The sequence below is a fragment of the Mustelus asterias genome, chromosome 24, assembly GCF_964213995.1.
Source record: "Mustelus asterias chromosome 24, sMusAst1.hap1.1, whole genome shotgun sequence".
Classification (NCBI taxonomy): domain Eukaryota; kingdom Metazoa; phylum Chordata; class Chondrichthyes; order Carcharhiniformes; family Triakidae; genus Mustelus; species Mustelus asterias.
This window is the reverse complement of record NC_135824.1, coordinates 58,013,009-58,038,765: the sequence shown is the minus strand read 5'-3', so window position 1 is coordinate 58,038,765 and position 25,757 is coordinate 58,013,009. Positions and strand designations below refer to the sequence as shown.

General features: G+C 46.2%; 1 protein-coding gene across 3 annotated transcripts in view; it reads left to right on the top strand.

The window, feature by feature from the left end:
* sipa1l3 (signal-induced proliferation-associated 1 like 3) overlaps window positions 1-25,757 on the top strand; it is a 254,121-nt gene that overhangs the window by 135,077 nt on the left and 93,287 nt on the right. For all 3 annotated transcript variants that reach the window (XM_078241797.1, XM_078241799.1, XM_078241798.1), the window contains exons 3-9: window positions 3,417-5,200; window positions 11,474-11,604; window positions 15,552-15,740; window positions 16,933-17,107; window positions 18,109-18,212; window positions 18,662-18,819; window positions 22,491-23,067. In XM_078241797.1, the coding sequence (XP_078097923.1) occupies window positions 3,751-5,200; window positions 11,474-11,604; window positions 15,552-15,740; window positions 16,933-17,107; window positions 18,109-18,212; window positions 18,662-18,819; window positions 22,491-23,067 (2,784 nt within the window). In that variant the 5' untranslated portion in view covers window positions 3,417-3,750. The remainder of the gene's footprint in view (window positions 1-3,416; window positions 5,201-11,473; window positions 11,605-15,551; window positions 15,741-16,932; window positions 17,108-18,108; window positions 18,213-18,661; window positions 18,820-22,490; window positions 23,068-25,757) is intronic.

The following is a 25,757-nucleotide window of genomic DNA, read 5'->3' as shown; positions in this document are numbered from 1 at the left end:
TCGTTTATCATGGGTAGTACCCGCAGTACGATATCTCCGGATTCACACTGCACTGTTCCCTTTGGGAACTGAAAGAGCCATTATTAGAATGAATTAAGTGAAGCATACTGTATTAGACAAATGTTACTGCTACTTGAGTCATTTCTATATTACCCTGATGTTTATCTGCTTGTGCAGTTCGACTCCATCAAAAGGCCATTTCCCCAGCCGCTCTCCATAACCACACAACTGCCTTTTTGGGTTGTCTTTCTTGCCTGTTTCCAAAGAATTATCAACAAAAGGCCCCATTTTCAACACTAGCATTACAGCACTAGCACAGAATAGGAAATGAAGGAAAATATATTATATGTTTTTAATTTATTTTATTCCTCACAAGTAGGCTTACATTAACACTGCAATGAAGTTAGTGTGAAAATCCCCTCGTCGCCACACTCCGGTGCCTGTTTGGGTACACTGAGGGAGAGTTGAGCATGGCTAATGCACCCTAAGAAGTCTCTCAACACCAGGTTAAAGTCCAACAGGTTTATTTGTAGCACAAGCTTTTGGAGTGTCGCTCCTTCCAATGCACCCTAACCAGCACAGCTTTCAGACTGTGGGAGGAAACCGGAGCACCCGGAGGAAACCCACGCAGACACGGGTGTCTGTGCGGAGTCTGCACATTCTCCCTAAGGCCAGAATCGAACCCGGGTCCCTGGTGCTGTGAGGCAGCAGTGCTAACCACTGTGCCACCGTGACGGTGCGGTGTAATGATGCATTCAGTAGAAATGCAACTGGTTGATGTTAAATATGTTTGTACAATAAAGAAGTACCTACTCTTTCATTATTATAGTCTTGCAAACAGCTGGGCACTATTATTGCAAAAGCCTATTCTCGTACCACCAACACCTGCCCAAGCTTTGCTCATAAATTTGCCTTTAAGAAAACATTTAACAAAAGTAACTGGGTGTTTGCTCAGTGGAGGGTTAGTCACCTGTAAGCTCAGCTACCAGGCAATGTCTGCCTCCAATGAGGAGATCTTCCCTGATGTTCAACAATACTACCATCATTGAATCCTCACCATTAATGTCCTCGGGTTACCATTGACGTCCTAGAGTTACCATAAATACCGTGGTTGTAAGAGCAGCTCAGAGGCTGGGAATTGTGCGGTGAATAATTCACTTCCTGATTCCCTTTCACGTTCTACAAAGCACCAGTCGAGGAGTGTGATGGAATACTCTCCACTTGTTATAAGAGCCATGAAATTAATGGCTCTTTCAACTCCCAAAGGGAACAGTGGAGTCTGAATCTAGAGGTTCCCAGCCAGTACTGCCCTTGAGAAGCTATCCTCTCACTGTCAATAACACTGACAAATCCTGCTGATAAGACCCAAAAACATTTCAAGAAGCTCAACTCTATCTGAGCAGCCTGCTTGACCGGGGCTTCATCCACTACCGTAAACATTGTCATTCCACTGTTTCACAGAGGCAGCAGTGTACACCCTCTGAGATGCACTGCAGCAATTTGCCCAAGTTCCTTCGACAGCCACTGCCACCTAGGAGGACAAGGGCTGCAGGTGCATGGGAACACCACCGTCTACCAGTTCCCCTCCAAGGCGCACAGCATCTCGACTTGGTGAAAGGACAGTGGTACAATGCTGTTGTTGGGTTAAAATCCAGGAACTCCCTCCCTAACAGCTCTGTGGGTGTACCTACACCACATGGGTTGCAGAGGTCCAAGAAGACAGCTGATCACCACCACCTCGAGGGCAATTAGGGGTCAGGTAGGCCTCCAGCATGGGAGAATGGTGATAAATAGAAGGGTTTTGTGCACATGTACCAGAACTCAAGAGTTACAGAAGTAAGGAACAGCAAGGTCATTCTGGAACATGGAATAATTTTGATATCGGCACGGTAGCACAGTGGTTAACACTGCTGCTTCACAGCTCCAGGGACCTGGGATCGATTCCCGGCTCGGGTCACTGTCTGTGTGGATGTTTGCACATTCTCCTCGTGTCTGCGTGGGTTTCCTCCGGGTGCTCCGGTTTCCTCCCACAGTCCAAAGATGTGCGGGTTAGGTTGATTAGCCATGCTAAAAAATTGCCCCTTAGTGTCCTGGGATGCGTGGATTAGCGGGTAAAATACGTAGGGATATGGGGGAAGGGCCTGGGTGGGATTGTGGTCGGTGCAAACTCGATGGGCCGAATGGCCCCTTTCTGTACTGTAGGGTTTCTATGATTTCTATGATATCTATGCACCGGCAATAAGGAGAGGATTCGGGTAACTGTTTAGGAAGAGTTGTGAAGATCAATATACAGGGACGTAAAAATGTTAAGACAGTGGGTCAACATTTCAGCTCCAACTAAACAAATGTGGGAATGACATCCTTAAACACTGGGGCAAAATGGTCTTTTCAATTTCCTACATTACTTTAGATGATGTGCGGGTTAGGTTGATTGGCCATGCTTAAATTGCCCCTTAGTGTCCTGAGATGTGTAGGTTAGAGGGATTAGTGGGTAATTATGTAGGGATATGGGGGTAGGGCCTGGGTGGGATTGTGGTCGGTGCAGACTCGATGGGCAGAATGGCCTCTTTCTGTACTGTAGGGTTTCTATGATTCTATCTATCTGTGTGGTAACCTACTGAGCATCTCTGAGTAATTAATTTGCGAATAAGAATCTTTAGGGCCGGCAAAGGCTGAAACCACTCAGTTTTGATGGATCAACCGGTCTACTCATTGCTTCCACCTTTTATCTCTCAAACCTGAACTCCTATCCATGCACGTTGGGCTTCATTGGCAACTTCTCATGAGCTGACTACTCTTTGGATGGTAAATGTTCCCTTCCCCAGATTTCCCTGGCCATTTCTCAATGTAAGAAGTCTCTCAACACCAGTCCACTCACCTGATGAAGGAGCAGCGCTCCAAAAGCTCGTGCTACCAGAAAAGCCTGCTGGACTTTCACCTGCTTTTGTGAGACCTATTACTGTGCCCACCCCAGGCCAACGCCGGCATCTCCACATCATTTCTCAATGTGAATAAACAGTGCAGTGAATTGGAAAGATTTTTTTAGTGTCGGATTTTTGAGTCTTCTATAATATCGGGGGGGGCACAGTGGTTGGCACTGCTGCCTCTCTGCGCCAGGGACCCGGGTTCGATTCCGGCCTCGAGTCACTGTCTGCGTGGAGTCTGCACATTCTCCCCGTGTCCGCGTGGGTTTCCTCCGGGTGCTCCGGTCTCCTCCCACACTCCAAAGAGGTGCGGGTTAGGTGCATTGGCCGTGCTAAATTGACCCTAATGTCAGGGGGATTAGCAGGGTGAATGAGGGGCTATGGGACTAGGGCCTGGGTGGGATTGGTGCAGACTCGATGGGCTGAATGACCTCTTGCACTATATGATTCTAAGCGTACATCAGTAATTTATATTATCTGTTCTCTTTGCAGGATGACTGTGATCACCATCTGGTTAAAGAATCAAACGCAACACTTCTGTAAAAGTGGTGAAACACTCGAGGCGTATATTTGGGATTACTGAGCCTCCAACTACGGTTATTCCGATTCTGGGTGTTTGTTTTTTAATGCTGCAAAAGAATTCGGCATGTGGGCAACATGGAATTATAAAAAGTAACTTCAGATCCAGATTGCAGAGCTGCTGCTTAATTACATTACTGCTTGTTGGAATTACTTGTGTTTTAAGCTTGAATGAGCATCTTCCAGCAGTGAAAGAAATGACTGGGGCCTTTCTGTTACTTCCAGCGAGCCAGAGTGTTAATAGACTATGACAAGCTACCGGCCTGTTCAAAATGAAACGGTGGAGGTTGGTGGCATTGTCGTAGGTGGAGTGGACATTCTCGCAGGTACGAACGCGTGTGACTACTATGCATCTCCATTCAGAGTTCAGAATGGGAACGTGTGCTCCGCAGGGGAAAGTGTGCCCCGTGCAAGTTCTACCCCTGCCATGCCAAAAATGGGAGTCCGGGCTCGAATCGCCGACTGGCCTCCGAAGCGGGATGTAATGAAAGATGCTGCGTTAAGTCCTGCGAGGGACTTGGACCGACCCATGGTGGACGCTGAATTTGGAGGTTTTCATAGTGGGCAGTACTGCCCCAACTATGAAAATGCTACTCGGGCCCGAGGCTTGCACCATATACCTCGAAAGTCAAAAGAAGTGGAGTTCCAAGGTGATTGGCCCAGGTCTCCAGCCAAAATGTTTGTTCCCCTGAGGGTTCGAAGTAACAGTGAGATTACGCTCAACGAACATGATGCAGAAGGAGCGTTCGAGCTTAAAGGAAGTGGAATGCTACCCTTAAGGGAATACGGCAGCACTTCGTCCATCGATGTTCACGGAGTGTCATCTGAAAGCTTCTTCGATATGCTGAAAGAGTTCAAAAACGAGAAGATTGATCAGCGGAGCTCGGCGCCAGAGAGCCTGAAGAAGCTCCTTCGAGCTGATGTGAGCATGGCCTCCAATCTTAACCTTGCGGGTGGCAGCAAGACTGATGACAGTCGAAGTGAATCATCTCAGAGGGACGAGCCGAAGAGTGTGTACAAAGATCGAGAGAAATCGCGCAAAAAGCAGTCTCGGAGCGAAAGTGGGGAATCTATCTTGAAGAAACTGCGCAGCAGCAAAAGTGAGCACGAGTCAGGGAGGTCCAGCTCAGACCATGAAGACAGTAGGTCCCAGGATAGCACTAAACCGTGGATTTGTCAGAAGAGCTTTGGGCATTTTGATGTGCAGAGTATACTGTTTGACCTCAACGAAGTGGTGAGCAACAGAAACTATGTGCCTCACAGGAGGAACACCACAACCGGTGCCTCAGCTGCATCAGCTGCTTCACTTGCTGTGTCTCGGTCTCTCGCTCTGGCAAGCCTGGATTCGAACTTCAGCAGCACTGAGGAGGTGAGCGGCAAAGAGAATCTGGAGCCCGATCTAGGTGACAGCAACTGCAATGACCTGCTCCTGAACTGCCCTCATTTCCGCAACGAAACGGGTGGAAGCAGCGAGCGCAATATCAGCTTGTCGAAGGCGAGCGTCACTGCAGGGCTGGGCCTCGACTGTGAAGGTGGGTTTCCAAAGCTGGTTTGGAACCCGTACTGCACGAATGCCAGTATTTCCGAGCTGGAGGTTCCCAAGGAAAGGCAGCTCCGCCAGGAAAGACTCAAACACTTCAGCATCGAGCACGTGGATCGGGGAGCCAGATATTATCAGGATTACTTCCATGGGAAAGGTACGTTAACTGATCAAAATAGTCCTGCTTTTAACCCTTGCAAATTGCTTATCTAAAAGTGAAGTTTGTTTATTTAGTGTCACAAGTAGGCTTACATTAACACTGCAATGAAGTTATTGTGAAAATCAACTAGTCGCCACACTCCGGCGCCTGTTCGGGTAACACTGAGGGAGAATTTAGCACGGCCAATGCACCGAGATAGCACGTCTTTCGGACTGTGGGAGGAAACCGGAGCACCCGGAGGAAACCCATGCAGACACAGGGAGAACGTGCAGACTCCACACAGACAGTGACCCAAACCGGGAATCGAACCTGGGATCCTGGCGCTGTGAGGCAGCAGTGCTAACCACTCTGCCGCCCATATTGGACCATGACAAATATATTCTTAGAGAGTGCCTTTCACCTGGAGATCTCCACCCTTTTTTTTAATCATGTCAAAGCGATGAGAAGCTGGAGGTGGATTTTACAATTCTCTAGTCAGGCTGATCGGTTTACCGTTCAATTTATGGTCAATCCCCCCTCCTTTCCATAAAAAATAAATAAATAGCTCTCCGACGGCACTGCATCCGATTTGAAAATCCATCTGTGTGGTGGTCCTGTTCATATCCTTCCCTCTCATGCACTTGCCACTAGTTGATGATATCTAGCACCTAATGACTTTTTAACGAAAACTGGTTTGTTTTTCTACACATTGCTGATCTCGACCAGGGAGGGGTGAGTCAGGCAGTGTTTTATTCCTCATTAATGCCTAGTGATCTCTAAGAGAGATAGAATTTGTGGATTTTGATAAGACCAGAAGGTATCGGAGCAGAATTTGGCCCCTCGAGCCTGCTCCACCATTCAATAAGGTCATGGCTGATCTTTTTGTGGACTCAGCTCCACTTACCCGCCCGCTCACCATAACCCTTAATTCCTTTACTGTTCACAAATTTATCTATCCTTGCCTTAAAAACATTCAATGAGGTAGCCTCAACTGCTTCACTGGGCAGGGTATTCCACAGATTCACAACCCCTTGGGTGAAGACGTTCCTCCTCAACTCAGTCCTAAATCTGCTCCCCCTTATTTTGAGGCTCTGCCCCTTAGTTCTAGTTTCACCCGCCAGTGGAAACAACTTCCCTGTTTCTATCTTATCTATTCCCTTCATAATCTTATATGTTTCTATAAGATCTCCCCTCATTCTTCTGAATTCCAATGAGTATAGCCCCAGTCTATTCAATCTCTCCTCATAAGCCAATCCTCTCAACTCCGGAATCAACCTAGTGAATCTCCTCTACACCCCCTCCAGTGCCAATATATCCTTTCTCAAGTAAGGAGACCAAAACTGTACACAGTACTCTAGGTGTGGCCTCACCAGCACTTTATACAGCTGCAACATAACCTCGCTGTTTTTAAACTCCATCCCTCCAGCAATGAAGGACAAAATTCTATTTGCCTTCTAAATTACCTGCAAACCAACTCCTTGAGATTCCTGCACAAGGACACCCAGGTCCCTCTGCACAGTATTTTTCACCATTTAAATAATAGTCCATTTTTCTGTTATTACTACCAAAATGGATGACCTCACATTTACCAACAATGTACTCCATCTGCCAGACCCTCGCTCACTCACTTCGACTATCTACATCCCTTTGCACACTTTGCTCTGCCACCCATCTTAGTGTCATCTGCGAATTTTGACACACTACACTTGGTCCCCAACTTCAAATCATCTATGTAAATCGTAAACAATTATGGTCCCAACACTGATCCCTGAGGCACACCACTAGTCACTGATCGTCAACCAGAAAAACACCCATTTACCCCCACTCTGTTTTGTGTTAGTTAACCAATCCTCTATCCATGCTAATACATTGCCCGTAACACTGTGCACCTTTATCTTATGTAGCAGTCTTTGGTGCGGCACCTTGTCAAATGCCTTCTGGAAATCCAGATACACCACATCCACAGGTTCCCCATGGTGTTTCTCGACCTCATTCTCCTGCTTTTTCCCCGTAACGTTGGATCCCCTTATCAATTGAGAACCTATCTCTGTCTTAAATACACTCAATGACCCGGCCTCCTCTGTGGCAATGAATTCCACAGATTCACCACTCTGGCTGAAGAAATTCCTCCACATCTCGGTTCTAAAGGGTCGTTCCTTTATTCTGAGGCTGTGCCCTCAGATCCTAGTCTCTCCGACTAATGGAAACACCTTCCCCACGTCCACTCTATCCAGGCCTTTCAGTATTCTTAAAGTTTCAATGAGGTCCCCCTCATCCTTCTAAACTCCATCGAGTGCGGACCCAGAGTCCTCAACCGCTCCATGTGTTGAGCTTTTCATTCCCGGGATCATTCTCGTGAACCACCTTTGGACCCTCTCTTGGGGCAGGTCACAGAATTCTCCACAATTTGGCTACTTTTGACCTGAGATGTGTGGAAACGAGCACTTCAGTCAGGTAGAGCTTTGGGTAGAGTACTGGCGGGCTGCCCACATCCGTAACCTCCAGCCCAACCTTAAAATATAAAGTGGCTCCATCAAAGCCAAAATGCTCAATTTTCCAACAACTCTTTACTGAACGACGTTTCTTAACTCGATGTCACTCTTGATAATTTTGAACAATTTATTCTTCCCCATTCACTCCCCAATCAGGAGGAATTTCCCCCATTCTCACAATCGAAATAGTTTTTTAAAATTCATTTGTGGGACATGGGCATCGCTGGCTGGGCCAGCATTTATTGCCCATCCCTAATTGCCCGAGGGCAGTTGAGAGTCAACCACATTGCTGTGGTCTGGAGTCACATGTAGGCCAGACCAGGTAAGAACGACAGATTTCCTTCCCTCAAGGACATGAGTGAACCAGGTGGGTTTTTCTGACAATGGTTTCATGGTCATTAGTAGATTCTTAATTCCAGATTTTAAAAAATATTGAATTCTAAATTCCACCATCTGCTGTGGCGGGATTCAAACCCAGAATCCGGAACATTAGCTGAGTTTCTGGATTAATATTCTAGTGATAATACCACTAGGCCATCGCCGTCTCCTTGATCATTTAAAAAAACTTGGATCAAACCTGTTAAGCCTTCCGATTGCAATAATTCACCAAAAGAAAGAAGGGAGGAGGACTCGGTAATAAGCCCCAAACATTTTTATCCCAAGAAGCCTAATTTTGGAGTCAAACGAGCAAGTCCAAGCGCTCTCATTAACCAACAAGATTGCACCCAGGAGGCTTTTCATTTAAACCTCCGCAAATGTTGAGGATCCCTGAAGCCCAAGAGACAGGATGATGTCCTGCTTTAAGAAAAAAGGACATGTAAGCAAGTGGGTGAACGGAGATGGGTGGGGAGGACGACCTGTTCACATTTTGCTTCTCTATCTGTGGTAGTCCTTAATTTAGAATTGAAGTAAAATGGAACACTTGGGTTTTGTCCTCTCCACAGCACCCCTGTAATGCGGAAGGAGGCCATTCGACCCATTGACTCTGTACCTACTCTCCCGACAGGGCATCTTACCCATTCTCCCTTCCACCCTATCCCCATTTACCCTGCCAATCCCTCTAACCTGCACATCATTGGAGACTAAGGGGCAATTTAGCATGGCCAGTCTGCCTCACCACATCGAGGGACACATCTTTGGACACTCATTTCTATCCCTCGTGTATGTTTGTTTTCACACACTTTTTCCTTTGTGAAACCTCGAATTGTTAGGGTGCAGGAGGCCATTTGGCCCATCATATCTGTATTGGTTCTTCAAATGAGCAGCTCACCTTTTACCGTTCCCCTACCTTCCCCCTTTGCAGATAACAGCCTCATTCCCTTTTGAATGCTTCAACTGAACCTGCCTCCACCACGCACTCGGGCAGCGCCTTCCAAACCCTAACCACTCACTGCATAAAAATGTTTCTATCACCTTTTTGCTTTTTTTTTTACTAATTACTTTAAATCTGTGCCCACTCATTCTCAATCCTTTTACAAGTGGAAACCACTGTCCAGCCCCGTCATGATTTCAAACGCCTTTATCAAATCTCCTCTGGACCTTGTCTCTAAGGAAAGCAGTCCTAACTTCTCCAATCCATCTTCATGACAGAAGTTCCTCATCCATAGAACCACTTTTCCGCACCCTCTCTAATGCCTTCCTGAAGTGTGATGCCCAGAGCTGGACACAGTAGATGAGGCTAAACTAGTGACTTGTATAAATTAACACAACCTCCTTGTTCGTGTACTCTGCTGGCCGTATTGCTTTATTAACCGCGCACTCAGCCTGTCCTGCCACCTTCAACGATTTATGCACAAATATACCCAGGTCCCTCTGCTTCTCCGCCCCTTGTACCCTTTATTTTCTATTATCTCTCCATTTTTTCCTGCAACGCAGAGGTTGATCCCCATTTGAGAAGCCACGCTGAATCCCCCAAAGAGGAATACCTTGCTTCGTAACCTGTTCAAGTTTGTATGGGGAGGTGTGAACTGTTCCAATTGGGACCTTTAACTAAACAAGTAACGTAGTGATTAAAGTAAGATACTGCTGGAATGCTGTTCAAATAAGTACAAGGTCCATTCATTACCAAAAAAAACAGAATTTAGTCACTCTCAAAAAATATACAGCCAGGTTTTGGAAAACCTTTGGAGTTCTGTTGATTCCGCTGAGTGTAAGCTCTTTCTGATTTGGTGCCCATCATTAGATAAATGGACATTCTCTTAACAGATATTTTAAGCTGGTTGGGAGCTGCCCTTTCCCCCTCTCGGGTTGAGAGGCGGCAGCCTTCAGTTGAACTGCAGGCAGTTGAGTTCCTCTTTACATAACTGTGATGACCAATCAATTTTCCTACACCAGGATTGGTCTGATGTTGTCGACAACAGCAAATTCAAATTTGATAGGATCCTGATAGTTGAGTCGTCTTTAAACCGATAGGTTGTCAAAATTCCAAAGCCTGATACCAAGGCAACCCTGATGCTTGGTCCTTGTTACAAAGCTGTTGCAATCTGTTTACCCTGTCGGCACCTGCATTTTAAGCATCCAAGCACTGACACAAAAGCAGCTTTTAAAGGGACCACACTTCACAACACCGACCAAAATGAATCACCTTTACGCTTCTCTGCATGGACTTCATCTGCCACCTGTCCACCCATTGAGCCAACTTGTCCACATCCCTTTGAAGTTCTACACTATCCTCCTCGCAGTTCACAGTGCTTTGAAGTTTTGTATCATCTGCAAAGTAAGAACCTGTGCCCCATACCTTAAGATCAAGGCCATTAATATACATGAGGAAAAGCAAGAGTCCCAATACTGACCGCTAGGGAACTCTATTACAAACCTTCCTCCAACTCAAAAAACATCCGTTAGCCATTGCTTTCTGTTTCCCCTCACTCAGCCAATTCTGTGTCCCTTCTATTCCATGAACCATAACTTTGCTCACAGGTCTGTTGTGTGGCACTGTATCAAATATCCTATGGGAGTCCTGGTACACGACATCAACAGCATTACCCTCATCAATCCTCCCTGTTATTTCTTCAAAAAACTCCAGCAAGTTAGTTCTCTCAAATCCATCCCGGCTTTCCCTAATTAGCCCGCATTTGTCCATGAAGCTATTAATTTTATCCTCTGTTATTGTTTCTAGCAGTTACCCCACCACTGAAGTTTAACTGACTGGTCTTTAGTTGCTGGGATTATCTCTATACCCTTTTTTTTTAACAAGAGTGTTAACGCTTGCAATTCTCCACATCTCAGCTACCACCCCTGAGCTGAGGGAAGATTGAAAAATTCTGGCCAATGCGTCTGCAATTTCTGTTCACTCGCTCAGTACCCCTGGGTGTGTTTCATCCGGTCCTGGTGCCTCATTAAGTTGAACTACAGACGGTCTATCCAATACCACCACCTTTACAATTTTAAATCCATCTAGTTTTTGAATGATCTCCCCGTTTACCATGCCCTGGGTAGCACCATTGATTTGGTAATATTTTACTGCTCTTTCAGGCTGGGTATAAGCTGGAGTAGAAGCAGCATCAAAGACTCATCCTGCTATGTCCTTCCCACCCTCCCGCCATCCAAACTCCAGGGTTACCATTGCCTGTCCATGTGTCATTTATCCCCGCTTTCCTGTCAGTCCTGTCCCCCCCCCTCTGGCCCGCTCAGCAATCACCCCCCCTTCCTGTCTCGTCACAGTTGAAGTACATTTCTTTTGAATCCATCTCTATTAAGCTGCAACTGGGTCAGGGTCCTAAAGTAGTGCTCCTCAGTCAAAGGTCACTGCTCGGAACCTGTTTGTTTTTGAGGTTTTATTTTATGCTTTTCCCCTTAGAGCACTGGAATTATTTTGGAGTGGATGAAAAGCTGGGCCCAGTGGCGGTGAGCATCAAACGGGAGAAACTGGAGGAGAGCAAAGAGCACGGACCTCAGTATGTCTACCGAATAATCTTCAGGACAAGCGAGGTGGGAACTGGTCTCTGATTACACTGCTTAATCAAAGTTAGACTGTGTTACTGCGGATTTCGTCATAGAATCATACAGTGCAGAAGAGGCCCTTCGGCCCGTTGAGTCTGCATTGACATGCGGGGGACACCTGCTTCCCACTTAATCCCATTTCCCAGCACTTGGCCCACAGCCTTGAATGTTACGATATGCCAAGCGCTCATCCAGATACTTTTTAAAGGATGTGAGGCAACTTGGCACAGTTTCACAGTTCCACCACAGTTCAGCAGTTTTATAATTGCGATCTAATTCAGAGCTTGCTTTTTTTCAAAAGTGATGGTACTCGGTTCTTTAAATCTGAGGGCATAACTTGACGTTCTTTTAATGTTAAAATGGAAAAAGACATTCGCAAGGATTTGCTAACTCTCAGACCTTTGAAGATGGCAGGTTGCCAGATTGAGAGGATTTTGTTTTGCCAGTGTTTTTTGATGGTGAAGAAATGCAGTATTTATTTAACTCCTTAACCCTTGGTCTAACTATTTATTTAGTTGCCTGTCCCTTTCCTTCTCTTGTGGATGTGTGATGTTAGTGTACCTTTTAAGAGATTTTTTAATCATGGTCACAGCTGTCATTGCTGGAAGAAGGAAAATAAACTTTGGGCAGGTCAGGTGAGTGAAGTTTCTCAGCTTCCAGTTTTGTTTTGACTGCAGTGTTACAGGCGATCTTAGAAGCAAGCTGGAAAAGAAGTCTCTTTCTCTCTCTCGTGTTTTGCTTTGAAAATTGAACCAGTTAGCTGAAAGAGGTTTGTTGCCATTCTGCAGTAAAGAATCAGTGCTCTGGTGTTTTGGGTAGCTGATCTGACTACAAGCTGCTCTGAGTTTTCAAGATCATTTGAAATCAGCATTCAACCCAGGGAACTGGATTCCAGTATCATGTGAGCTTTAGCCTCTGCAGTGATAAACCTGTGAAAAGGGTTTTTTTGTCATCTCTGGGTTTTGGTTTTAATTGAAACACATTGGAGAGATTTATTAAGAGTTGTACATTATAGTGTTTTGTTTCTTGCTTGTAATTGATGAAAGTTCTTGCTAATTTTCTTACTACACATGTTAACTATATTCCTAAATAAACTATTTGATAAAAGCTCCCTAGTGGGCCACTTGAATCATACCTGAAGTGAAACATCTCATGCTTATCCTAGCCAAATTCAAGATGCAAAACTTATGGTTCAGACGGGCTTCATAAAACACTTTGGGGTGGCACAATGGTTAGCACTGCTGCCTCACAGTGTCAGGGACCCAGGTTCAATTCCGGCCTCGGGTCGCTGTCTCTGTGGAGTCCGCACGGGTTTCCTCCGGGTGCTCCGGTTTCCTCCCACAGTCCAAAGATGTTAGGTTGATTGGTCATGCTAAATTCTCCCTCGTGTCAGGAAGATTAGTGGGGTAAATCTGTGGGGTTACGGGAATAGGGCCTGAGTGGGATTGTGGTCGGTGCAGACTCGATGGCCGCCATCTGCACTCTGGGGGCTCAATGGAGCTTCGAACCTGAACCATAACAGCTGTAACTTGCTGGGATGTAGTTGCGTGGGTGCTGACGTCCCTGCAAATGCCTCAGCAGAGTGAGTTCTCTGAAATGTGAGCTTAGGCCCTGACAAAACACTGACGGAAGATGTTGGAGTTGAGCCACAGCATGAGCATTTTCCACGGGTTAACCAAATCTGGAGAAGCTAACCTGGCTACTTCATTCCTTCGTTAGCCCATACTCCAGACTTAGTTTTGTTAATACTTTCACAAGCTGACAATCACGGGATTAGCCCCCTGGATACAAGGCCCAGTTTGTAACCCTAATTCTGACTTTTTTAAAAAAATCCAACCATCAAAAGTGTGGGAACAATTCTGGACACGTGCAACTCTAAGATCTATTTAAAAGCTACCCATAAACTCTATCCCCTAAGTTGCCTCTTTGAAACACTAAAGTTTGAGGGGCAGTTTTGTCTGCTGCTGCAACAGATATAATGGGTTCCGCAGTGCTGTTTGATGCCAGTTCATCTTGGAAGATGCTGACGGTTGTCCTGGCATTACCTGGATTGAGGATGTGCAGTTTAGCCATGTGATGAATCCTGGCTGAACATGCTGAGTAAGGAGTCTCACAACACCAGGGTTATAGTCCAACAGGTTTATTTGGTAGCACGAGCTTTTGGAGCGCTGCTCCTTCATCAGGTGAGTGAGGATGAAGGAGCAACGCTCCGAAAGCTCATGCTACCAAATAAACCTTTTGGACTTTAACCTGGTGTTGTGAAACTTCTTACTGTGCCCACCCCTGTCCAACGCCGGCATCTCCACATGGAAGATGCTGCGAAAGAGAGAACTGTTCAGGGGAAGGGAATTACAGGTGGGTGTGGCAGATAGCCAGAGCACCACCTGTGGCATTGCTTACTGTGAATGACATGTTTTCCAACAATAGAAGTGTTATCAATGAAGTGTGACACTTCCTGTAACACTTAAGAGGAAGAGTGCTTACGATATGAAAGGCGTAGATCAGCGAGATAGTCAACATCTTTTCCCAAAGGTCGGGGAGTCTAAAACTAGAGGGCATAAGTTTATCATAGAAATCATAGAAACCCTACAGTGCAGAAAGAGGCCATCTGGCCCATCGAGTCTGCGCCGACCACAATCCCACCCAGGCCCTACCCCCATATCCCTACATATTTACCCGCTAATCCCTCTGACCTACTCATCTCAGGTCACCAAGGGGCAATTTTAGCATGGCCAATCAACCTAACCCGCACATCTTTGGACTGTGGGAGGAAACCGGAACACCCGGAGGAAACCCACGCAGACACGAGGAGAATGTGCAAACTCCACACAGGCTCCACACAGTTTAAGGTGAGAGGAGAGATACAAAGGGTCCAGAGGGGTAACCTTTTTCAGAGGGTGGTGAGTGTCTGGAACAAGCTGTCAGAGGCAGTCGTAGAGGTGGGTACAGTTTTGTCTTTTAAAAAGCATTTAGACAGATGAGTTAGAGGGGTATGGGCCAAATGTGGGCAATTGTGACTAGCTTACTGGGTTTTTTTTTAAAAAAAAGTGTGGCATGGACAAGTTGGGCCAAAGGGCCAGTTTCTATGCTGTAAACCTCTGACTCTAATCATTGTAAGCAACTTGATAACATTACCTCTGTTGGTGCCCATTTATACTGCTTTTAAATTTATTCATTCATAAGATGTGGGTGTTGCTGGCAAGCCAGCATTTACTGTCCATTGTTAGTTGCCCACAGAAGGTGGCTGTAAACCACTGGCTTGAACCTCCACAGTTCATGTGACAAGGGGACTCCCGCCACTGCGCTGTTATGAAGATCCAGGATTTTGACAGTGGCAAAAGAGTGGTGTCTTAGTTTGGCAGGTACTGCTGATAAAGCCTTGTCAAGTGTAGCACCTTGTGCATGGTACTGCAGCCATGTTGTGCCATGTGTGAATGGATATTTAAGGTGATGGGCGGGGTGCCAATCAAGTGGGTTGCTTTGTCGTGGACAATGCTGAACTTTGACTTGTTGGAGCTGTAGACAATGGGTAGATTCAATAGCTGCATAGTGACAGCTTGAAAGCAAACCTGTCCATCGGTAGAGGTTCCTCAACTTGCATTGATGTTGTGTTCTAGCAGCTTATGAGCCACTGGGACAAAAGCATATTGCAAATTCACTTTTGCATGTTGCCCTGTAAAAGCTCTTGGGTTAAGTTATTGTTGGTGGTCTGTGCAGGAGAGTTTATGTTCAATAGTTGGAGGTATTCAGTCCCACCTCCTCCTAAGAGCAGTTGTGGTATCTTTGACAGCACTACTATTTTAGTTTAACACTCAGGGTTGTCTGTGGCATCAGACTTGTCATTAGAGGCAGCTCTGTAAAAGTAAAGTGTTACTGCCGGAGCGACAGTTTATCTCAGCTGAACCGCCTGAAAATGTGAAAATTGCATCTTGCAGCTCATTACACTAAGAGGAGCAATCCTCGAGGACGCAGTTCCATCAACGTCAAAACATGGTACAGTGCGAGGGCTCCTGCTGAAAGAGGTACTGGAATCGGTAATACCAGAACTGAACATCCAGTGTCTGCGGCTTGCATTCAACACCATTAAAGTGACCGAGCAGCTGCTGAAACTGGATGAACAAGGGGTGAGTTCAAATCTCTTGGGGCATTGATGTCTTTGTGAAGATCATAGCAATTTCTATCATTGTCGTCCTGTCATTACACAGAATAGTCATCTCCAACTGGAACCTGGTAGCCATCCTCCTCCCCTCACCAGTCCCCAAAAACATTCATCAGACAATTAACAATGTGCAACGTACCAAATAGTTCATTGTGTCTAAAGTTTGAACTCAAGCTGATGTTTCCACATGTCTCGTCTACATCCTGGAGGTGAACAGCTTGTAAGGAGGGATTCCTTACCTTGCCTGATTTCTGTTATCAGAGCAGCGGGATAGAGTGGCACTGTGATGGGATGCTAATTTTAATCTCTACTCTGCTCACCAGCATCCTTCCATCTCGGTAGGAAAATGAACATAAAGCAAATGAAATCCTTTGTGGATGGATAGTTTCATATGGGGCACTGTTGCTAATGGAAGAAGAAAGGAATCATAGAATCCTACAGTGCAGAAGGAGGCCATTCAGCCTATTGAGTCTGCACCGAACGCAATCCCACCCAGGCCCTACCCCATAACCCCATGCAATTATCCAAGCTAGTGCCCCTGATACTAAGGGGCAATTTAGCATGGCCAATCCACCTAACCCGCACAACTCTGGACTGTGGGAGGAAACTGGAGCACCCGGAGGAAACCCATGCAGACATGGGGAGAATGTCTGTGCGGAGTTTGCACAATGACCCAAGTCGGGAATCGAACTCGGGTCCCTGACGCTGTGAGGCAGCAGCGCTAACCACTGTGCCGCTGTTCCGCCCATCCTTCAGAGGCAGGTTCTGCTGCAGGTGCAGTGGCTATCAGGTGGTATTGTGGATTGTTTTTGGTGTTGATGCCTGCTGCCTAGCCACCACTTGTCCTGACGGTGCACACCGGCCCACACGGCATGTCGCCGTTTCCCCTGTCATTAGCTCATGTCTGTTCTGTCTGGTTCCTTATATTTGCCGCAGCTTTCCGAGGAGAGAAATTCCTCCCTGTTACTGGCTCATGCACAAACCCGAAATTGCCTTGCCCCATTCCTGCTCTCACTTAGATCTGATATTTGGCAGTGGTGTTGAGCAGAGGGTGACAAACAGGACCTTTAATGGGCTGAGGAGCTGGGGAATGGACAAACACTACAAATCGGAAGCTGCATTTGTTTTATGCTGATTGCTCTTTGATGACTTTGCAGCTAAGCAAGAAACATAAAGTTGGCATCCTGTACTGTACGGCTGGCCAGGGCACTGAGGAGGAGATGTACAACAATGAAGAAGCAGGCCCTGCCTTTGAGGAATTCCTGGATCAGCTGGGAGAGAAGGTGCTTCTTAAGGGCTTGACAAAATATGCAGCTCAATTGGACACAAAAAGTAAGCATTTCACTTTTAGTTTTTATAAACCCTCGACAGATACTTGATCATAGTTTTGTAGATAGAAAAGAGTTAACGCAGGGTTGTCTTTTTGGATGGAGCCTTTCATCAGAACTCTGGAAGAGGCGTTCTTTGTACCAAGCCTTATTTGTGTCTGCAATGTTTTTTTCATTGCTTGGCCAAGATAAGATTGCTTTTCAATCAAAAAAATCTATTCATGCTTTAATAAAACCCATTAAATTATATACAATCTGATAGAAACTGAAATAAGAACCACCAATCCGAAGAATGCCCGTTCCTGTCAGCCTTTCGTTTCCCAAGAGGTTGAGGTGCAGACCCTTGGACAGGATTTGAAACTGAGTTGAGTCGGCTTCTTTCTGGGTTCGATTCCTGGCTTGGGTGACAGTCTGTCTGTGCGGAGTTGGTACATTCTCCCCATGTCTGCGTGGGTTTCCTCCCGGGTGCTCCGGTTTCCTCCCACCGTCCAAAGATGTGCGGGTTAGGTGCATTGGCTAAATTGCCCCTTAGTGTCCCGGGGTGTGTAGGTTAGAGGGGTTAGCGGAGTAAATATGTGGGCTTACGGGGATAGGGGTTCGGTTGTTGTTGGTGCAGACACGATGGACTGAATGGCCTCCTTGGTTTCTATGACTCCTTTATAATGCTGCTTAAGGAAGTGGAGGATAACGTGGGGAAATTCAAGACTCGTTTGATTGCTCTTATTGTACAAAATTTAATGGGTTTTATTAAAGCATGAATAGATTTTTTTTATTGAAAAGCAATATTATCTTGGCCAAACAATGAAAAGACATTGCAGACCCAAATAAGGCTTGGTATAAAGAACGCCTCTTCCAGAGTTCTGATGAAAGGCTCCATCCAAAAAGACAACCCAGCTTTAATTTTTGTTTTAGATGTTTGTATATTTGCATAATTGCTTGTTTTTTAGTTCTGACGATGTAACTGTTTGTCTGCTGACCTCGTATGAAACCTTTTTCTATTGATAGCTGGCTCAACTGGTACGCACTCTTTGTACACTACTTACCAGGACTATGAGATCATGTTCCACGTGTCCACTATGCTTCCATATACCCCCAACAACCGGCAGCAGGTGGGTCATGTCTGCAAGGATTTCTAAACTCTACTATTAGCTGTCCTCTGCCGTATACTTTGACTAATCTTTTCTGTAAGGCATTGGGTGAAATTTTGCCCAAACGTTCCCTGTTCGGCGGCACAGTGGTTAGCACGGCTGCCCCTCAGCGACAGGGACCTGGGTTTGATTCCCGGCCTTGGGTCACTGTCTTTGTGGAGTTCTCTCCGTGTCTGCGTGGGTTTCCTCCGGGTGCTCTGGTTTCCTCCCACTGTCCGAAAGACGTGCTGGTTAGGTGCATTGGCCATGCTAAATTCTCCCTCAGTGTGCCCGAACAGGCGCCGGAGTGTGGCGACTAGGGGATTTTCTCAGTAACTTCATTGCAGTGTTAATGTAAGCCTTACTTGTGACACTAATAAATAAACTTAAAGAAGTTTGTTGAGTTGATATGCGTGTGTTTGTGTTTACAGCTCCTCAGGAAACGGCACATTGGCAACGATATTGTCACCATCATTTTTCAGGAACCTGGCGCGCTGCCGTTCACACCAAAGAGTGTTCGCTCTCACTTCCAGCATGTGTTTGTCATTGTCAGAGTCCACCATCCATGCACAGAAAACGTGTGTTACAGGTGAGTGCTTATACAAGGTAGAAAGGAAGACTTGCCTTTACTTGATGCCTTTCGCGACCTCGGGATATCTGCCGGAGCCATTCAAGTGTAGTCACTGTTGTAATGTAGGAAATACAGTGCCAACTTGCACACAGCCAGATCCCACAATCAGTAATGTTGATAATGACCAGATAATCAATCACTGTTTAACCCAGTGGTTCCCAAAGGGTGCGGCGCGCCACACTGGTGCGGCGAGAGAGGATGGCAAGTGTGGCGGGAAGATTAGAGGACAATCAAAGAAACATTTAAACGTGGTTTAAACAAGCATTGTTTTATACTTTCTGGATGTCCCATGATATTATAAAGTAGTTGTGTTCTATGTTATGAATCAAGCACTGCTTGGAGTTGTTTTTTTTTGAATGTATTTCTTATCAATAAAAAATTTGGTGTGCTGCGAGCGAAGTTTTATTCCGAAAGTGTGGCCCAGTGAAAAACGTTTGGGAACCGCTGGTTTAAGTGATACACTCTCAATGATTGCGCTTCCAGAGCCCGCTGGGGTAGAGAAATAGCAACATGAATCTCACATTCTTTCATTCAGAACTTTGAGTGGTCAGACTGCACTCATCATTCGCAGGCTGCCATTTGTGACTCGGTCAATAACACTCCTGACATCCAAGTCAGAAGGCCATGATTCGAAGTCCAATCCTCCGGGTGCTCTGGTTTCCTCCCACAGTCCAAAGATGTGCGGGTTAGGTTGATTGGCCAGGTTAAAAATTGCCCCTTAGAGTCCTGAGATGCGCAGGTTGGCGGGATTAGCGGGTAAATATGTGGGGGTAGGGCCTGGGTGGGAATGTGGTCGGTGCAGACTCGATGGGCCGAATGGCCTCCTTCTGCACTGTAGGGTTTCCATGATTTCTATTTCTATGATTTCTATAATATCCAGGTTTCCCTAACTTCCTTCGAAACAGTGCCTCAGGATCATTTATGTGAGAGGGGGACTCTGTTCAAAAGAGTAATTCAGACAGTGCAACACTGAGACTTCACTGGCTGGGTACTTGCAACACTGGAGTGTTGGCCAAGATTATGCGCTCGCATCTCGAGAATTGGACTTCGAATCATGGCCTTCTGACTTGGATGTCAGGAGTGTTATTGACTGAGTCACAAATGGCAGCCTGCGAATGATGAGTGCAGTCTGACCACTCAAAGTTCTGAATGAAAGAATGTGAGATTCATGTTGCTATTTCTCTACCCCAGCGGGCTCTGGAAGCGCAATCATTGAGAGTGTCCAAGACGGAAATCGCTAGATTTCTGGACACTGATGGCATCGAGTGGTGGTATGATGACAGTGAGGTAAAGTGGCATTGAGATAAATGGTCAGCCATGACCTGAATGGCAGAACAGGCATAATGGGCCGAATGGCCTATCCCTACTGCGAAGTTGCGATGATGGAATTGCAATGCAGGCCTAGGTAGCACTTGGAAGAAGAAAAGGTGAACAAAAACTGAACTGATCGACCTGAAATGTTAACCTGTCTGTTTGAGGGGGTCAACAGATTTACATATTTTCATTTTGTGTTTGGGTAAGTGGGAATTGGGTATGATATCTTGTTGAAAAGTGCAGCTCGCTATTTTATAATGCAAGTTTGTAAGCTGCTTTTAATATCATTCCTGGCAAATTATTTGATTTCTTTTTGAAGAGGGAAGGTTTCGGAATGGAGTATGTCTAGATTATTTGGGCGAATGCAATTATTATTATTATGTATGGAATAATAAAATCATCCCGAACAGGCGGCCACTTGGCTTGCCATAACCATGCTAGCTCCTTGAAGGGTAGTGTTGTTTTGTCACCCTCAATTTTTTTTATTCATTCATAGGACATGGGCGTCGCTGGCTGGGCCAGCATTTATTGCCTATCCCTAGTTGCCTGAGGGCAGTTGAGAGTCCACCACATTGCTGTAGCTCTGGAGTCACATGTAGGCCAGACCGGGTAAGGACGGCAGATTTCCTTCCCTGAAGGACATTAGTGAACCAGATGGGTTTTTCTGACAATGGTTTCATGGTCATCAGTAGATTCTTAATTCCAGGTATTTTTTATTGAATTCAAATTCTTTCCTCTGCCGTGGCCAACTCCCTTTTTAAACAGCTCCCCCTATTTTCTCGTGTCGTGTTCCAGATCCTGACAATTGAGTGAAGAAATAAATTGCTCCTCATCTTCTCTCTGGGTATTTTGCCAATAATTTTGAATCTGTGCCCTCTGGTTATTGAGCCACTTGCTAGAGGGAGTTTCCTTGTCTACTTTTATCAAAACCTTTCATCAGTTTGAAATCCTGCATTGAGTCACCCTTTACTCTTCTGTTAGAACATAAGAAATAGGAGTAGGCCATCTAGCCCCTCGAGCAAGCCCCTTCTCTTGCAAGGAGAAGAGTCCTAATTTTACCAGCATCTGCTTACTGCTGAAGCCCTGTGTCCCTGGTGACATCCTGTGGACCCTTTATAAGACCCTTGCAACTTCCCTGAAGACTGGGGTCTCACTAGCTGGGTGACCTGCAAATTGTTTTCACTATTTTTAAAAACATTATAAAGCAAAGGTTTTTTTTAAACTTTATTTATTAGTGTCACAAGTAGGCTTACATTAACACTGCGATGAAGTTACTGTGAAAATCCCCTAGTCGCCACACGACGGTGCCTGTTCGGGTCACTGCACCTAACCAGCACGTCTTTCAGACTGTGGGAGGAAACTGGAGCACCCGGAGGAAACCCATGCAGACACGGGGATGACAAACTCCACACAGCCAGTGACCCAAGCTGGGAATCGAACCTGGGACCCTGGCACTGTGAGGCAGCAGCACTGTGCCACCGTGCCGCCCTGATGACCTTGTGAATAAAGGCAAAACCTGGGCTAAAAGACAGACGTGTTTTTATACAGTGCCTTTCACAATCTCAGAATGTGATGTCCTTTCGAGCCAGTGCAGTACTTTTGCAGCACCGCCATTGTTGTAATGTCGGAAGACAAAAGAGTTTCATGAAAATAGTCAGAAAAGCAAGTGCCTTTGCGATTCTGCACTGACTTCACTGCTTAAGCAATAGTTTGGGTTTTATAATTGGCCTTGGGTGCTCGTTAGCTTTGGGATCTGGTAGCCGCTCTTTAATATCTAGTTGCTCTTGCAAATGTCGGAGCTGTAAGCATGTCAGGACAAGACAGCACGGGATTCCAATATGGTGGTGGCCCCAACAGCTGGAAGAAATTGCTTGCGTTGAAAGCCTAGACACATGCATGAGACATGGATAAAAAGGACATTGGTGTGAGGGTACTAGAGGACCAGGGAACCATACACCACCAAGAGTCAGCATCTTCTGACGGCACGGTAGCACAGTGGTTAGCACTGCTGCTTCACAGCGCCAGTCAATTCCCGGCTTGGGCCACTGTCTGTGCGGAGTTTGCACGTTCTGTGTCTGCGTGGGTTTCCTCCGGGTGCTCGGGTTTCCTCCCACAGTCTGAAAGACGTGCTCGTTAGGTGAATTGACCCGAATAGGTGCCAGAGTATGGCGACTAGGGGAATTGCACGGTAACTTCATTGCGGTGTTAATGTAAGCCTTACTTGTGACTAATAAATAAACTTGACTTCTGCTGAGGAATGAAAATGAAGGAGAAATACGTCTAGTTCTAAAATTTGGATTGCTTTATTCCAACAGTGTGGCAGTAACCAGGTCCAAGGATGTCCCGCTCTTTGGGCCGCCAATTCCAGATGGCTTCACTTTCAGCAAGTCCGATGTTTTCCGAGACTTCCTGCTGGCCAAGGTCATCAACGGAGAGAATGCAGCGCACAAGTCGGAGAAGTTTCACGCCATGGCAACTCGGACTCGACAGGAATACTTGAAGGACTTGGCGGAAAACAGCGTCACCAACACTCCCGTGGAATCTACTGGAAAATTTAACCTCATATTACTGACCTCCAAAAAGAAGGAGAAAGCAAAGCCGCGGGTGGGTGCTGAGCTCCACAGTGCAGGAGCCGTGACGTGGCGGGTTCACGCACAGGATTACAGCCAGGGGATTGCGGTGGAGTGCATTCTAGGCATCTCCAACGAATTTGTCGTTGTTATTGAGCAAGGCACCAAGGAGGTGGTGTTCAACTGCTTTAGTGGGGATGTAATAGGCTGGACTCCTGATTCATCGACAATCAAAATCTTCCATGGGAGAGGTGACTACATATTTATACGAGTGTTGGAGGAGAATGTGGATGACATTAAGGAAATTGTGCAAAGGTTGAAGGTAGGTCAGCAGCAACTTGGATTTATCCCATGCCTTTAACATGTTATCCATGATGTGGAGATGCTGGCATTGGACTGGGGTGGGCACAGTAAAAAGTCTCTCAACACCAAGTTAAAGTTCAACAGGTTTATTTGGTAGCATGAGCTTTCGGAGCGCCGCTCCTTCTTCAGGTGAGTCACTTGATGAAAGAGCAGCGCTCCGAAAGCTCGTGATTCCAAATAAACCTGTTGGATTTTAACCTGTTGCTGTGAGTCTTACTTTAACATGATAAACATCTCGACGTGCTTCACCGGACTTTTCGAGAACAATTTGACCTTGAGCCATATAAGGGGATATTGGAGTGGATAACCAAAAGCTTGCTCCAAGAGTTAAGTTTTTAGGAGATGTAGAGAGGCTGAAGGAGGAAATTCCAGAGCTCGGATCCAGGCAACTGAAGGCACAGCCACCAACGGTGAGGGATTAAAATTGGGAATGCCGAAGAGACCGGAGTTAGGAATGCAGGTAACTTGGAGAGTTGTGGGGAAGGGGACAATTGGAGGTTAGAAGGAGGAGGGATTTGAGAGCAATGGAGAGAATTTAAAAATGAAGTTGCAGCTTAACTGGGACTCGAGGTCGGTCGGTGAGCATGGGTGAATGGGACTTGATCCATGGCCAACAGAGGTTTGAATGAGGTGAAGCGTAGAGGGTAGAACATGGCCATTCAGCCATACACTAGGGTAGTCAAGTCCTGAGGTAAAGCATGGGTGACATTTTAGCAGCAGATGAACTGAAGCAGGGGTGAAGTGGAAGCCAAGATGTTACAAAAGCTCACCTTGGTGTCAAATATGTCAGGGCTCACTGGAGTTTGGCCAGCAGCTTAGACCAGGGGTCAAACCTGGAGCTTTCCAGCTCTGCTGGGCTCACTTCTTTATAGGGCTTGAAGTTAAGCCTGGTCCATAGCTTGTGCCATCGGTCCTCCTGCCATCCTGTTCATTGGCCAACTGGTGTGGAGAACCATTCAGCAAAATAGTCAGTGCTCCCTTAGATGTGTTGAAATATTTTGTCTGGAACGAAAACCCATCGATACTTAGTCCAAAGCTGTGCAGGTAAATATGTGGGGTCACGGGGTTGGGTGGGTTGGTTGTGGGGGGGGGGGGGTGGTGGGAGAGGGTTGGTTGTGGGGGTGGGAGCGAGGGGTTGGTTGGGGTGGGGGGGGGGGGGCGTGGATGGGATATTCTTTCAGAGTCGATGCAGACTCGATGGGTCAAATAGCTGCGTCCTGCATTGTATGGATTCCATGTTCTCTTTCCACGTTCAAATATTTGCTGTTCGATAGAGATCTGCGGCTATGTCTCCTCAACCCCCACTCCCCTGTTTCCCCCATGTCTTACAACCTGGTTAATTTAAATGGCAAATCGCAATTTCAGCCGAGTCCTCGATGGTCATGAGACCTTGGTGAGCGTGTGATTTGTAACTTCTGGGGTTGGTTTTTCCTATCCGAGTGTTGAGGTAATTTGAGCAGAAGACTTCAACAATTTGCATCATTCATAAGTCACGAAAGTTTACCCTGGTTATTTTTTTAAAAGAATCTTTATTGCAGGATAAAGAATAGTTGTCCTTTCATGCACGCTCCATGTGTAAATGACCGTTACTATCTTGCAACAACATTTGGTGCAGTATTCCAGAAACCCTTGGTATTGCTGAGCTCACTTGATCATTTGACTTAATAGTGGTCATGATTATCTTGGCATAACCAGAATATTCTTAATGAGAATTTCTAACTCCTTCAATCCATTGATCTTGAATAATGCCCAACAATGACTGGTAGCAATTTGTCCAATTGCTGTTCTGTCTTGCTGCCTCTGCCCTTTCTCTACCCCCAAACCATATGCTTGCGAGTCGACCTGATCCATTGCACCTTTCTCGTGTCCCGATGCTGTTCTTTCATTCGATGCCTGTGCAGTTTCCTTTCAAGCTTTCCCAATAACAGTCTTTTGCCTACCAAATTGCTTGATAGTTTGACGTTGGTGGAAGATGGTGCAGTGGTTAGCACTGCGGCCCCACAGTGCCAGGGACCTCGGTTCGATTCCCGGCTTGGGTCACTGTCTGTGTGGAGTCTGCACGTTCTCCCCCGTGTCTGTGTGGGTTTCCTCCGGGTGCTCTGGTTTCCTCCCACAGTCCAAAGATGCGCAGGTTAGGTTGATTGGCCGTTCTAAATTGACGCTAGTGTTGGGGGGTTAGCAGGGTAAATATGTGGGGTTACGGGAATAGGGCCTGGGTGGGATTGTGGTCGGTGCAGACTCGGTGGGCTGAATGGCCTCCTGTGTTAGAATGTAACCGGTGACAACTTTGTAATGGATGTAATGTGACCAATGGTAACCAGCTGTAAGGGTCAGCTCGCCTAGTAAAACAGTGAACCAACTACAGAATGATGTGATGGTTAGCTGACTCGCTATAAGTATGAACCTGTGGGGAATTGTGTAGAGCTTGGATTGGCCCAGGGTGAGGCCCCAAGTTTGGAAAGATGAAGTTTCTTTAATAAATCCTTTCTTTGATTTATAAGTTGGAGTAAGTTTTGTTGTATTTTTATTATCTGCGTTTGAAGAGTTTCTTCCGTGGAATCATAGAATCCCTACAGTGCAGAAGGAGGCCATTCAGCCCATTGAGTCTGTACCGACCACAATCCCACCTAGGCCCCATTCCCGCAACCT